Source organism: Aegilops tauschii, chromosome 7 (assembly GCF_002575655.3).
Source record: "Aegilops tauschii subsp. strangulata cultivar AL8/78 chromosome 7, Aet v6.0, whole genome shotgun sequence".
Taxonomy (NCBI): Eukaryota; Viridiplantae; Streptophyta; class Magnoliopsida; order Poales; family Poaceae; genus Aegilops; species Aegilops tauschii.
In genome coordinates, this window is record NC_053041.3 from 374,807,472 (window position 1) to 374,821,255 (window position 13,784).

A 13,784-nucleotide genomic window follows, 5' to 3' on the forward strand; every position below is an offset into this window, starting at 1 on the left:
CATGTGACAAGCTCTCTGCAATAATCGAAAAATACCCGAGAAGATCTGTTATGAAATACAAACACGAGTAACCAATGTCATGCAAGAAGAAAAAGAGGACCATAAGTTCCCTAGTGTCCACCTTTAAATTAGATACAAGATAATTATGCCCATGATATCAACATAAACTCAGTAAAACACATTAGTGTAACAAGTTCTATTTGACAAACTGAGATAAATATAATAAGCATGGCCCACTTTACCAATTAAAATTGGACTATTAAGAACAATAACCAAGACATGCTAATGTTAGTAATAAATAGGTAGAAGTGGTTTGTGTTTCCTAGTTCATACCAGGACAAAGATGGTTTGATATACTGCTCAAAATAGCAAAAAAAAATTAAAAATCTCACCTTTGACCTATTGTTATGCATAATTCGGCAAAGAAAGAGAGGAGAAAGCCATGACGACTCCTGAGCTTTCTTGTAACCAATATCTGGTTATTTAAAAGGTGGAGAACAAAGGGACAACCACCCAAATCGCTTGGTTGATTAGACAAAAGGGGAAGACCAACTATGCATGCTGCCCAAATCAGATGTTGTGATGGGAGCATTTGCAAGAGTGCTTTCTCTAGGAGCTAAAAGAGGCCATAGTCAATCACAACATGTATCCACCAACCATCCTAAAAACCCTCCATACATTTGAGACCTAAACATGAATCATATACAAGTCCATTGGACCCAAGAAAAAAAAGAACAACTCACCGCTTTCTTGAAATCCAATTCAATTCCTCTTTTCAATTACATACCATGATTTTGTAAAAGGAAATAGGCAAGAACAAGCTGCAAGAAAGCACTATACCATTTCAAAGCAGTGCAAACAATTATACACTTCATATCCCTATATTATAAGGCCAAATTAGACGGGCACATCGATGCTTGCCATCAATGACCTAGTCTCTGCCAAGTTGCACTCGATACTTAGCAAAGAAATTATCCACATAATCATTTAGCTTTGCTCGTTGAAGGATGGAAACAAAAAATGTCGAGTCTTCACCTACCTCTATGACAACATGTCTATGATTTTTGCGCATTCTAATACAGTGTTCTAAATAACCCGCTCCATAGAATAGCAAGTAGCACCATGATGTGAGTAACACCGAAGCATATAATCTAATCAATCCCGTGGCGTAAAAACATGCATGATAAACACATGGAAGGATAAGGTGTGGAGTAATTACCTGTCCAGAAGCAAATGGATTATGAGCTGCAGAAGTGAAGAGAATGCCAATACAAAGCTCTAAGATCTGCCCAAATCAGTTGACCAAACCCAACATGAACATCTCCTGTATGCACAATTTTTTAATTGAGAGAATGTCATGACAATGTAATTTCATGGTTGGAAGGAGGAATCATATATGAACTAGAAAGAAATAAAGAGAAACCTAGTCAAGCATCATGGCAAAGGGTGTTGTGCTGCTGAAGTGAAGAGGCGAGTGAAGAGTGGTATGGGAGGAAGAATATATGCATGCATTTACCCCCAAAGCAGCGGAAAGGATGTGCACATCCCCCGCCATGATTTTGTGCATAAAAACTGAAGAACGATTGCGTCCTTCAATCTTAACGGGTTAGTTTCGCTAAGAGAACAATCATGATGTGGACCTGCATCCCCGTGTCGACTGGTTCCCCTCCTCTCTCTCTCCCTCCATCCCAGACCGATCGACCCATCCCCTCATCTCTTGTAGCGGCATTCGTGTCGGCCTCCCGTGTGTAGACGGATCCCCTTCCCCTTTCTCCAGGCAGAGACATGCCCCCTTGTTGTTTCTCTCGAAGTGAACGATCCTGTTCATCCTTTCTCGCGTATCTTATAGGGAGGATAATTGGGCAGAGAGAATAGGCCCACGTAACCAGAGGGCTGTCATTCCTGTGGAGTAATTTAGCCCAGAAAAAGACGTGTGGTGGTGGACGCACAGAGAGCAGTTTTAACGGCTGAGATCTTCTAAATCACGCGAATGGATGGCCAGAAATGCTCGGTTAAGTTTTAATGTCCTATAAAATAGATATATTGTTTCCCGTATGTGCAACTAGGGTTCTCGAGCTAGGGTTGTAACCAAATTCCCCAACTGAGCGAGGGCGCTCCATCATCGGGATCTGACAGAGTGGCCATGGACTACACCAACGCCATCCATATCATCCCGGACGCCGCCGGTCCCGAAAGCTGGGCCAACTCTGCGGCGCCTCCTGGCGGGGACTCCGGGATTTGGGCCACCGAGGACGACTACAGCCAGTGGAACGGCGAGCAGGGGCTTAGCGGGGGTGGCTATGGCGGTGACAGGAACTCGTCGCAGCCGCATTCAAGGGCCGGCAGCGAGCAGCCGCCGCCGGGCAAGAAGCCCCGGGGCAGTGGGCCGTCGGGCGGCGGCGACGCGGGGAGCACGAGCAAGTCGCGCGCGATTGGGAAGATGTTCTTCAAGACGAAGCTCTGCTGCAAGTTCCGGGCAGGGACGTGCCCGTATGTGACAAACTGCAACTTCGCTCATGGGATGGAGGAGCTGCGCAAGCCGCCCCCCAACTGGCAGGAGATCGTGGCAGCACACGAGGAGGCGACGGAACAGAGAGAGGAGCACCAGATCCCGATCATGACTTCGTCCAACGTGGTGCCTGGTGACAGCGTGTCTGGCAGGGCGTACAAGGGGCGGCACTGCAAGAAGTTCTACACTGAGGAGGGATGCCCCTATGGCGACGCATGCACTTTCTTGCATGATGAGCAGTCCAAGGCGCGTGAGAGCGTCGCGATTAGCCTATCGCCGTCGGTTGGCGGGGGCAGCTACAACTCTGCTGCTGCTGCCGCCGCCTCTCCAAATGGACCGACAATTCTGAAGCCGTCGAATTGGAAGACGAGGATTTGTAACAAGTGGGAGATGACTGGCTACTGCCCCTTCGGTAGCAAGTGCCACTTTGCTCATGGAGCTGCTGGTGAGCGCCTCTTTTTCTTTTGATAATCGGCTTTAATCCCCAAATTTTGCAGACAGCCTATTCAATTGTTATTACCATACGGTTGCATATATTTTTTCCTTGTCTCTGCATGAAATTTCTTCACATTTCATATAAACAATGAGGCCATAAAGTTACTCATGTCCATTTGATGGAGGATAGGCTTGGTGCAGTGGTGAAGTACTCCCCCATTGTGCCAAGAGGTCCTGGGTCCGATGCAGCCTCTCTGCATTGTACTGTGCAGGGGTAAGGCGTGCCTCGTATAATCGTTCCCCAAACCTTCCAGCACTGGGTCTGTCCTTACTCACGTCCATTTATTCCATGAGACTGTAACCCACATTATAGTTGAAATAGAACCTGCAATACAGTTTTCTAGTCAATTCTGATGCTTGCTTTTGCGTACATTCAGATAAGTGATGCTTCTTTATAATTGACCACAATGCATCATATGTCGTATTTTAAACCTATCCTGACACTTTTGCGTACACTCAGATAATTATTTCTTCTTTATAATTGACGACAATACATCATAGGCCTGATTTCAACTGTGTTCAGCAGCTTACCTGAAACTCTATGATTGAAAGTATGTACTTTCCAACACAGCTACTGGACTACTAGAACAAATCAGGCCAGGTTTATGAGTTCTCTATGGGTCTCTAAGATTATTCAGAACCGACATCTTGGTACTCACGAGCGTGACATAACATTCACAAAAATTTGCATGCTCAGCCCTTGGTCCATATCAAGTTTAATTAGTTTCCAACCTATGTGATGCTTAGCAGTCTAGCTGTGCACAATAATAGTTGGGATCCAGTCCACTGGTAAATAGGTGAATGATCCAACTGGGTTCATCCTTACAATTGCTCTCAATTGTGTCACTTGCTTTATACAGAAGTTGGTTACAGGTAGTAGCATCGCCAGCATATAGGAAAAATTCCCTGATATCTTGAACCTTGCTCTGGAATTGGCTTATGAAGTCTTAGAGTAATGTACATAATATTTTCAGTGGTGTTAACATACATGTTTGTAAGTAACAACAATTTGTGTTATGAAACTACTTGCTTTGTAATTGTAGGATTAGAAACCCATGGATCAAGGAAGATATCAGAAATAAAACAGATTCGACATGACTAGATATTGTTTTCTTTATGAAGCTAGCTCCTAGTAAAATCTGATCATCAAACTCACTGATTACTGATTTGCTTATATGGGTTAGGAAAATGACCGCGTATTATTGTGATATATTTTATGGTTTCCATGTTGGGTGTGGATCTTCTAAGTTCTGGGTTCAGAATAAGTCATTCTAGGTGTAGTCGGATTTGGTATTGGTCTATTGGGTTTTACATAATTGCCATATGGGCTGATGCCACACTTGCCCTGATGCTAGTTGTTTTTGTCTGTGTTGCCTTATTATTACCTGTAGACAATTGGTATCTCCATTGCAGGTCTTATCTTGCACAATTTTTTCTATTTTATGCCCATGACCAGCATGAGCATTTGCAAGATAAATGAAATTATGTAGTACTGGCACCACATATGCCATTTTTCTGTCGCACGCATGCCTGGTGCATGATTCATGCTTAATGGCTTGAATTTTCTTAGATGGTTACAAATAGACACCTAATTACTTTGTGCTGCTATGTACATGTCTATTTCTTATGAGTTCATACTTCTTTTGGAATCATCAGATAAACCGCTGTTTACTGAAGCCCTGTTTGGTGTGGAGCCTTAGGCTATGTTTGGTAGTAAAGCATTGCAAAAACTACAGTAAAAATGCAAAAAGGAGTACAATAATTTATCCTATAGGTATAAGAAATACTGTGGTCTTGACATAACAGAGTATTTTAGAGTATTCACAATCCTGAGAACCTGTTCTGTGCTGCGATGTTGTAAAAGCTGGCTAGCCGTTAGCTAGCAAACACGCACGGTTTTCTAGCGGAGCTAGCCGTTGCATTAAGCAACTGATCAGCCTAAGAGCGGCCCTGCACATGGCAACTTGTTGAGAATAGTGGGGAGGAGGATAATAACGTGTGACGCCGTTCTTTTCGGCTGCTCAGTTCTTAAAAAAGAGGTCTGGGGTTCTTTTTATATAATACAGAGAAAAAAAACGATGGTTTGGCAAATACTGTAGTATCAAAACAAGGCAACCAACCAACCCATTGTAAATATAACTGGTAATCTAAAAAACTGTAGTATTCTCATAAGCTTAGAAAATACTTTGCTACCAAACAGGGCCTTAATGTACATAATTTACCTGATCTAGTTTACATTACTGACATATATTTTGGTTGTAATTGCAGAACTCCACAAGTACGGTGGGGGACTTGTCGACATTGACGGGAGGGACATTGCATCAACTCCGGATTCGAAGCAGGCTGCGGCATCTTCGAAACTTCCTGTGGAGACTGCTGCTGCATCCACTGCGGTGCCCCCTCATGCAGACGTGTACCATTTAGGCAGCCAGTCACAGCGTTCCGCCTTGGCCAGCCAAAGGTCCGGGCAGCTACAGAGGCCAATCCAGAAATGGAAAGGCCCTGACAAGATCAGCAGGATCTATGGTGATTGGATAGACGAAACTGACTAGGAAGAGGAGCGCCGTGTCTGTCTCCTTTACCCAGTTTAGTTCTAGTTGGCACTGCTGGAAGAGTCTGCGTGTTGTAAGACTAAAACATTATGCTGCCGCAACTTGTATTGTGTCTGTTGTATGCGTGATTGCAGTGAACTCGCCGCTGGGAGAGCTGTATGGATGGTAGTGTTCTGGTCTTCTGGATATCTGAAAGTCTGAAGTTCATGTTTCGTTTCTTTTATTTTTGAGCAGAGTCGGGAAGGAAGGAGCCTACTCATTGGATGGCAGTTTTTCTGTTTTTCGATTTCGTCTAAGTCGTTTCTTTTTGCCCAGTCCAGTCTTGACACTAGCGTTTTTCACTCCGGGCTCAGCCTGCAAAAAAAGATGACTCTTTTAATTGTTGATTCAGGCCGAGTTCCGGCTCCCTTCTTAGACCTTCAAAACAATTATTTTGCGCCAGCGTGTCCCTAACGCGTCGGCTTTAAAACCGTTACCGTCCCCAAGCCCATCGGCCCTCCAGGATTTTGTCCCAAGCTCCGCCACTGGTCCCAAGCACAGTAACAAATAATCAACCGCCCAGCCCTCCCCTTCCCCTCCCTACTACACAAAATTCAAAAAGAAAAAAAAAACACACACACACACACACACACACACACACATTGCATTACTGAAAAATGCTAGCCATCTGAAGAAAATGGTAAGAGAGAATGAGCACTGAAATGGACATACAAAAACTCAGATAACTGCCAACCTAAAAGCTGAAACCATTATAACACATATGCGGTGGGTATGTTCTTGTGGTGTCAAGCCACATGTGCAAAAACAAAAGCAAACGCACGGATTTCTTAAGTGTACAAATAGCGGAGGAGGAGGGAAGGGAGTTTGAAATGTATGGTCTGGCGACTTGCTTTAGAGCATCTCCAGCCTCGCCCCTAACAGGCCCCAAAGGTCCCTTCTTAGCGTCGGTGCTAAAAAGGGGTCCAGACTCGTCCTCAGAAGCCCATTTTTCGCCGGTTAGGCCTGAAATTGGCGCCGGTGGACCCAGGCTGAACTCGGCGCGCTGGGGACGCCGGGGGAAGTGTTTTTGGCGCGAAAGCCTGGCGGGCCCGACGAGTCAGTGACCAGCCGCATCTCGTCTTCTTCATCGTCTCGTTTTCCCACGGGGAATCAATGCCAAGGCTGCCGCCGGTCAGCCTTCCATTGATTCCTCACGGACGACGCAGTGATGGCACGGCGACGCGCCGTCCCCTTCCTGCCACGCGTACACACACGCCTGGCAACCCCCCGGTGGCTATAAAAAGACCCCCCTCCCTCGCCGGTGGACGCACTCTCCTTCGGCCCGCAGTCCCTCTCTCGTCGCCGGTGCCCCATCCCGTTTCTCTCTCTCGCCTCCAGCCACCGCGTCTACATCCGCCGATGATGGGAGAGCGTTTCCCCGGCAACAGTGCAGCGACCAACGGCTTCGGCCGCCGCACCCTGCACGAGTGGGAGGCGTCCCTCCTCCACGAGGCGAACTACCCAACACCGCCTGACATGCGCGTGCCGGGGCGGTGGAGGCTCAGCGCGGGAGGCATCCTCGTCCCCCCGCAGCCAGACGTCGACCGCTTCCACGGCGAGATCGCACGCATCCTGGCCTCCCTGCAGGAGGAGGTGCGCGACCGCCCGGAGTACGCCGCCAACAACCACGCCAGCTGGGCGGTGTACTTCCAGCGCCGCCACGAGGAGCAGATCGCCTCCTCCAACAACGCGCCGGTGATGGGGCGCCACAACGCCGACGACCGCCACCTGTGGTGGGGCGTCCCCGGGCGGACGCTGCACTACGTCCTCGAGCACCTCGAGGACGGTACCCAGCCGCCGCTCCAGTACCCGGCGGCCCCGGCGCCTGTCCCCCGCCGGAGCGGCGGCATATGGCTGCCGAGGCGCATGGCGGGTGGGTCGTCGTCGTCCTCCTCCTCCCGCTCCTCCGGCACGCTGACGCTCGTCAGCATCAAGGCCGAGCCCGTGGAGACGCCGCTCGGGCGGCGCACCCGCGGTGGCACCCTCGTCATGAACTAGGGCGGCCGTGGCTCCTCCTCCTCCCGCCTCGTCAAGCCGACTACGGAGCCGGGGCTCGTCGCTGTGAAGAGCGAGTCCGACGACATGGCTGCCGCTGACGAGGCCGCCCTCAAGTGGGCGCGCGAGGATTACGTCCCGCTGGAGACGGAGCGCCAGCGCCGCGCCCTCGAAGAGATTGCTGCTCGGCGCCGCAGCCGCGATGAGGACGGCGTCATCGTCCTCGAGGATAGTGATGATGACGCACCATCACCGCCGCCAACCAAACCCGTTCGCCAAGGGGACCTAGGGCAGGGGTGCAGCAAGGACGGCGGCGGCGTGAAGGAGGAGAACGACGACGGCGACTACAACGCCTTCGGCGCGCTCTTCGGCCTGTAGGAGGGGCGGCGGACGGCGGCGCTGTAGTTTTAGTTATCTTTTTAAGTTTTAAAATTATGTTTTTAAGTTTTTATGTACAAACATCAATGAAATCGCTTAATTTGGCCGAAAATGTGTCGTGTTTGGTTAAATTTTGGCCGAATTTATTTTTCAAAAACGGTGTTTAGGGTGAGCTTGGAGCGGCGGATGGGAAACCGACCGCCCCCACGGCAATATTTTCGCAAGCGCGCCCCTAGGCGGTGCTATTTCAACCCCGGGTGGGCCGAATTGCTGGAGATGCTCTTATCCCCTCCACCTACCACTCCCGTGATCCTCGTCGGCGTCCTGCCCGCAGCTAGCCCCCCAACCACCGAACACCAGTCCTCTTACCAGTGCGCCGCACCCTACAGGCCTCGCTGTGCGGGAGAGAGATGGAGCACGAGGGGAGAAGGGGGATCTGCACGGAGGAAGCCATGGCAGAGAGATGCATCGAGCGTGCATGGCGCGGACGATGCGAAGGCCAGTTCACCGCGACTCGATCCAGAAACTCGTCACCAGGACTTGTGTGGAGGTGACAGAGGAGGTGGATCGGATGGTGCCTAGGGAATCAATTTCACTAGAAGAGATAGTCGCTTGGGCACGGACGGAGGCGAGCTTGATGTCTCCAGCGCAGAGGGCGAAATGGCGCACGTTCTGGTCCCTGCAGCTGCCGCTCCCTAACCCATGGTGAGCACAAGCGCGCGACGGAGAGCAGGATCCGCCAAGGAGACTCAGATTTTGATTCTCCTCCCCGACGCGTAGCAGAGCGATTTTGCTTGCCGATGAGGGCGATGGTTGGATTCCAGATAGGCAGGCTCCAGACTAGTGCGCTGCGTGCCGCTCACCCGCCAGTGAGAAATCCGATCACCATCGTGCGGTAGATACTCTGTTTTTCTAATGATGGGCAGCAGCGGGGCCCAGTGGTCGGTGTCTACGCTACTACAGAAATGTTTTAAGATGACACATGTATAGGAGACCATTCGACCTGTGGGATGCATTAATCGCAAGTGATATTGTAATAAAATCGTCACCAACAAAATGAACTGTGTGGATGGCTGATCCATCAAGCATTATTCAGATAAGAATTGCGTGTGCGATACGAGGCATACAATTGATCCATAGGAATTGTTTGCGATGAGCAAAAAAACAATAACGGTTACCCCGATCAAGATGTGTGCGATATACGACATACAGGTCACTCGGATGAACTGTTTTCGATGAGCCAAAAAAACAGAAGCGGCTACCCAGATCAAGATGTGTGCGATATACGGCATACATGTCACTCGGATGAACTTCTTGCGATGAGCCAAAATAACACAAACAATTCGCCACAACAAGATGTGTGTATAATCGGGAAATATGTCAGTAATCAAAATTATATGGAAAGACTGGTAATAAAACAGACAATTCATGTTAATAAGTTGTGTGTATTATGGGCAAATGCGTGCTAATGAATAATTTTTTGTGATTCTTGAAATCATTACCAACGCGTTCTTTAGCTTAATCGTTTGGGATGTGATTTGCTCAGTCACAACATCTATGCTTTGTGGACAGAACAACAACATATATTCTTTAGTGTGAATTGTGTGCTCTATTGGGCACACGAGTATATCGATCACACCCGTGGGGAAGCAATATGCGCACGCGGGTCGTGTTAGGCTTCCTTCTTTGCTAAGTTTTCATTAATTGATGGCGTTATATGAACATGCCACCATTTCCCGCCACTTTCCCATCAGTTTCCCACCACCAGCGATTGCGCATAAGCCTAAGTGGCACGCGACACACGGAGGCACAAGCGCAGCCTATAGCCCCTCTACCTTTTCCAAGCATGCTAACCGACCGAAGAGCCGCCTCTACCATCAACCTCCTCGGCGAGAAAAACGAGCCGGTGCAGGCGCCATGGCCCGTTGAGGCCGAGGGCATCCCCAGCAACGCGATGGACGATGCCGTGGTGCGCGTCATCGCTAGGGTTGAGCAGACCCTTGGCGCAGGGCGCAACAACACCGCAGACCAAGATAGGCGCATCAACATCGAGACGCTGCAGCTCGTCGCACAACATGATCGATGATGCGCCGCCGAGCAAGATAGGCGCGTCCGCGCAGATAGGCTGTGGCGCGCTGATGGAAATATGCCCTAGAGGCAACAATAAATGGTTATTATTATATTTCCTAAATCATGATAAAGGTTTATTATTCATGCTAAAATTGTATTGACCGGAAACTTAAATACATGTGTGGATACATAAACAAATACCGTGTCCCTAGTGAGCCTCTACTAGGCTAGCTCGTTGATCAAAGATGGTTAAGGTTTCCTAACCATAGACATGAGTTGTCATTTGATAACGGGATCACATCATTAGGAGAATGATGTGATGGACAAGAACCATCCATTAGCTTAGCATATGATCGTTCAGTTTATTGCTACTGCTTTCTTAATGTCAAATACATGTTCCTTCGACCATGAGATTATGCAACTCTCGGATACCGGAGGAATACCTTGTGTGATATCAAACATCAAAACGTAACTGGGTGATCATAAAGATGCTCTACAGGTATCTCCGAAGGTGTCTGTTGAGTTGGCGTGAATCGAGTGTGGGATTTGTCACTCTGTATGACGGAGAGGTATCTCTGGGCCCTCTTGGTAATACAACATCACTAGAAGCTTGCAAGTAAAGTGACTAAGGAGTTAGTTACGGGATGATGTATTACGGAACGAGTAAAGAGACTTGCCGGTAACGAGATTGAACTAGGTATGAAGATATCGACGATCGAATCTCGGGTAATTAACATACCGACAGAGAAAGGGAATTGCGTATATTGTCATAAGGTTCGACCGATAAAGATCTTCGTAGAATATGTAGAAACCAATATGGGCATCCCAGTTCCGCTATTGGTTATTGACCGGAGAAGTGTCTCGGTCATGTCTACATCATTTTTGAACCCGTAGGGTCTGCACGCTTAATGTTCGTTGACGATATAGTATTATACGAGTTATGTATGTTGGTGGCCAAATGTTGTTTGGAGTCCCGGATGAGATCACGGACATGACGAGGAGCTCCGGAATGGTCTGGAGGTAAAGATTGATATATAGGATGATATGGTTAGGCCAAGGGGTAAGGCCCACGGGGCCTTAGGTCGGTGCAAAAGGATGTTCTGCAGAGGTCAGGGTCCAAACGCCGAAGACCCTGGCGTCTGGCCCTAGGCCAGATGCCAAGGCCCATGGCGTCTGGGCCAGACACCGAGGACTGTGGCGTCTGGTCCTAGAAGTACGAGAAGGACTCTTCCTTGTGGGTAAAACCGACTTTGAGTAGGCTCTTTCTCCAAGTTTCGACCCCAGGGCTGAACATATAAATAGAGGGGCAGGGCTAGCACCCGGAACACATCAAGATACACCAAGCCGCATGTCAGCAACCCCGTCCCTCTAGTTTATCCTCCGTCATAGTCTCCGTTGTGCTTAGCGAAGCCCTGCAGACATTGTTCTTCACCAACACCGTCACCACGCCGTCGTGCTGCCGGAACTCATCTAGTACTTCGCCCCTCTTGCTGGATCAAGAAGGCGACGACGCCATCGAGCTGAACATGTGCTGAACGCGGAGGTGCCATACGTTTGGTACTTGATCGGGATAGATCGTGAAGGTGTACGACTACATCAACCGCGTTGATAAACGCTTCTGCTTAGCGATCGTCAAGGGTATGAAGATGCTCTCCCCCTCTCGTAGCTATGCATCTCCATGGATAGATCTTGCGTGTGCGTAGAAATTTTTTGTTTTCCATGCAACGTTCCCCAACAGTGGCATCCGAGCTAGGTCTATGCATAGATGATATGCACGAGTAGAACACAAAGAGTTGTGGGCGATGATAGTCATACTGCTTACCACCAACGTCTTATTTTGATTCGGTGGTATTATAAGATGAAGCGGCCCGGACCAACTTTACATGTCCACGTACATGAGACCGGTTCTACCGACAGACATGCAACTTGTTTTGCATAAAGGTGGCTGGCGGGTGTCTGTTTCTCCTACTTTAGTTGAATCGAATTTGACTACGGCCGGTCCTTGAAGAAGGTTAAAAACAGCAAACTTGATAAATCACCGTTGTGATTTTTGCCGTAGGTAAGAATGGTTCTTGCTAGAAGCCCATAGCAGCCACGTAAAACTTGCAACAACAAAGTAGAGGATGTCTAACTTGTTTTTTCAGGGCATGTTGTGATGTGATATGGTCAGGACGTGATGTGATATACGTTGTTGTATGAGATGATCATGTTTTGTAATATCGACAACCGGCAGGAGCCTTAGGGTTGTCTCTTTATTGTATGAAGTGCAAGTTGAAGGAAATATGCCCTAGAGGCAATAATAAAGTTGTTATTTTATATTTCCTTATATCATGATAAATATTTACTATTCATGCTAGAATTGTATGAACCAGAAACTTGATCCATGTGTGGATACATAGACAAAACACCGTGTCCCTAGTAAGCCTCTACTAGACTAGCTTGTTAATCAAAGATGGTTAAGTTTCCTAACCATAGACATGTGTTGTCATTTGATGAACGGGATCACATCATTAGGAGAATGATGTGATGGACAAGACCCATCCGTTAGCATAGCATATTGATCGTTCAGTTTTATTCGAATTGCTTTCTTCATGTCAAATACATATTCCTTCGACTATGAGATTATGCAACTCCCAGATGCCAGAGGAATGCCTTGTGTGCTATCAAACATCACAACGTAACTGGGTGATTATAAAGATGCTCTATAGGTATCTCCAAAGGTGTTTGTTGGGTTGGCATATATCAAAATTAGGATTTGTCACTCCGAGTATCGGAGAGGTATCTCTGGGCCCTCTCGGCAATGCACATCATAAGAAGCCTTGCAAGCAAAGTAACTAATGAGTTAGTTACAGGATGATGTATTACGGAACGAGTAAAGAGACTTGCTAGTAACGAGATTGAACTAGGTATGAAGATACCGACGATCGAATCTCGGGCAAGTAACATACCGATGACAAAGGGAATAACGTATGTTGTCATTACGGTTTGACCGATAAAGATATTTGAAAGAGCCTTATATCGACTGGGGGGGTGAATAGGCGATTTTTACAAATTCGTCATTGAGGAATTTCTAGGAGAGGAAATTCCTAAGCAACAAACTACTTAACATCGGAATAACTACTCAGATGCATGCATAAAAGAACAGTAGCACAAGTGAAAAGAGTAACGATCAAATGAAACATAAGAATACAAAGTAAGTAGCGTGTAAACGGGATAAGCAGGCTGAAGACAAAGTGATTGAAGAATTAGGAATGAGGAAATTGAGAAAGTCTTCAGCCGAAGTCTTCAAACAGTAACGATCAAGTTCATCAACACATGAATGAGGAAATGAAAGGGCTGAGGAAATAGAACCAGTAGCTTGGTGAAGACGATGATTTGGTAGACCAGTTCCAACTGCTGTGATAGTCGTACGTCTGGTTGGAGCGGCTAGGTATTTAAACCCAAGGACACACAGTCCTCACCATATTCTCCTTGAGCTAAGATCACACAGACGTCGCCCAATCACTCGTGGCAAGTCTTTAGGTGACTCCCAAAGCTTCACAGACTCAGTCACTCGGCGATCCACAATTTCCTCTTGGATGCTCTAGACCATGACGCCTAACCATCTGGAGGATGCACGGTCCTCAAAGGTAACAAGCGTCGGTTCCACACAGGTACAATCTCTTCAGTGATGCTCAATCACTTGGGGTTTGTAGGTGTTTGGGTTTGGGTTTTTCTCACTGATGATTTTCGCGCAAAGTCCTTGG

The 13,784-nt window shown here is 47.8% G+C and overlaps 1 protein-coding gene across 1 annotated transcript; it reads left to right on the forward strand.

Annotated features, from left to right (window-relative positions):
• Nucleotides 1–2,046: 2,046 nt before the first annotated feature.
• On the forward strand, nt 2,047–5,779 carry LOC109784166 (zinc finger CCCH domain-containing protein 56). The gene is made up of 2 exons (XM_020342760.3): nt 2,047–2,954; nt 5,273–5,779. Exons 1-2 carry the CDS (start codon nt 2,144–2,146, stop codon nt 5,554–5,556), a joined length of 1,095 nt encoding a protein of 364 aa, XP_020198349.1. The 5' UTR covers nt 2,047–2,143; the 3' UTR covers nt 5,557–5,779.
• The last annotated feature ends 8,005 nt before the right edge of the window (nt 5,780–13,784 follow it).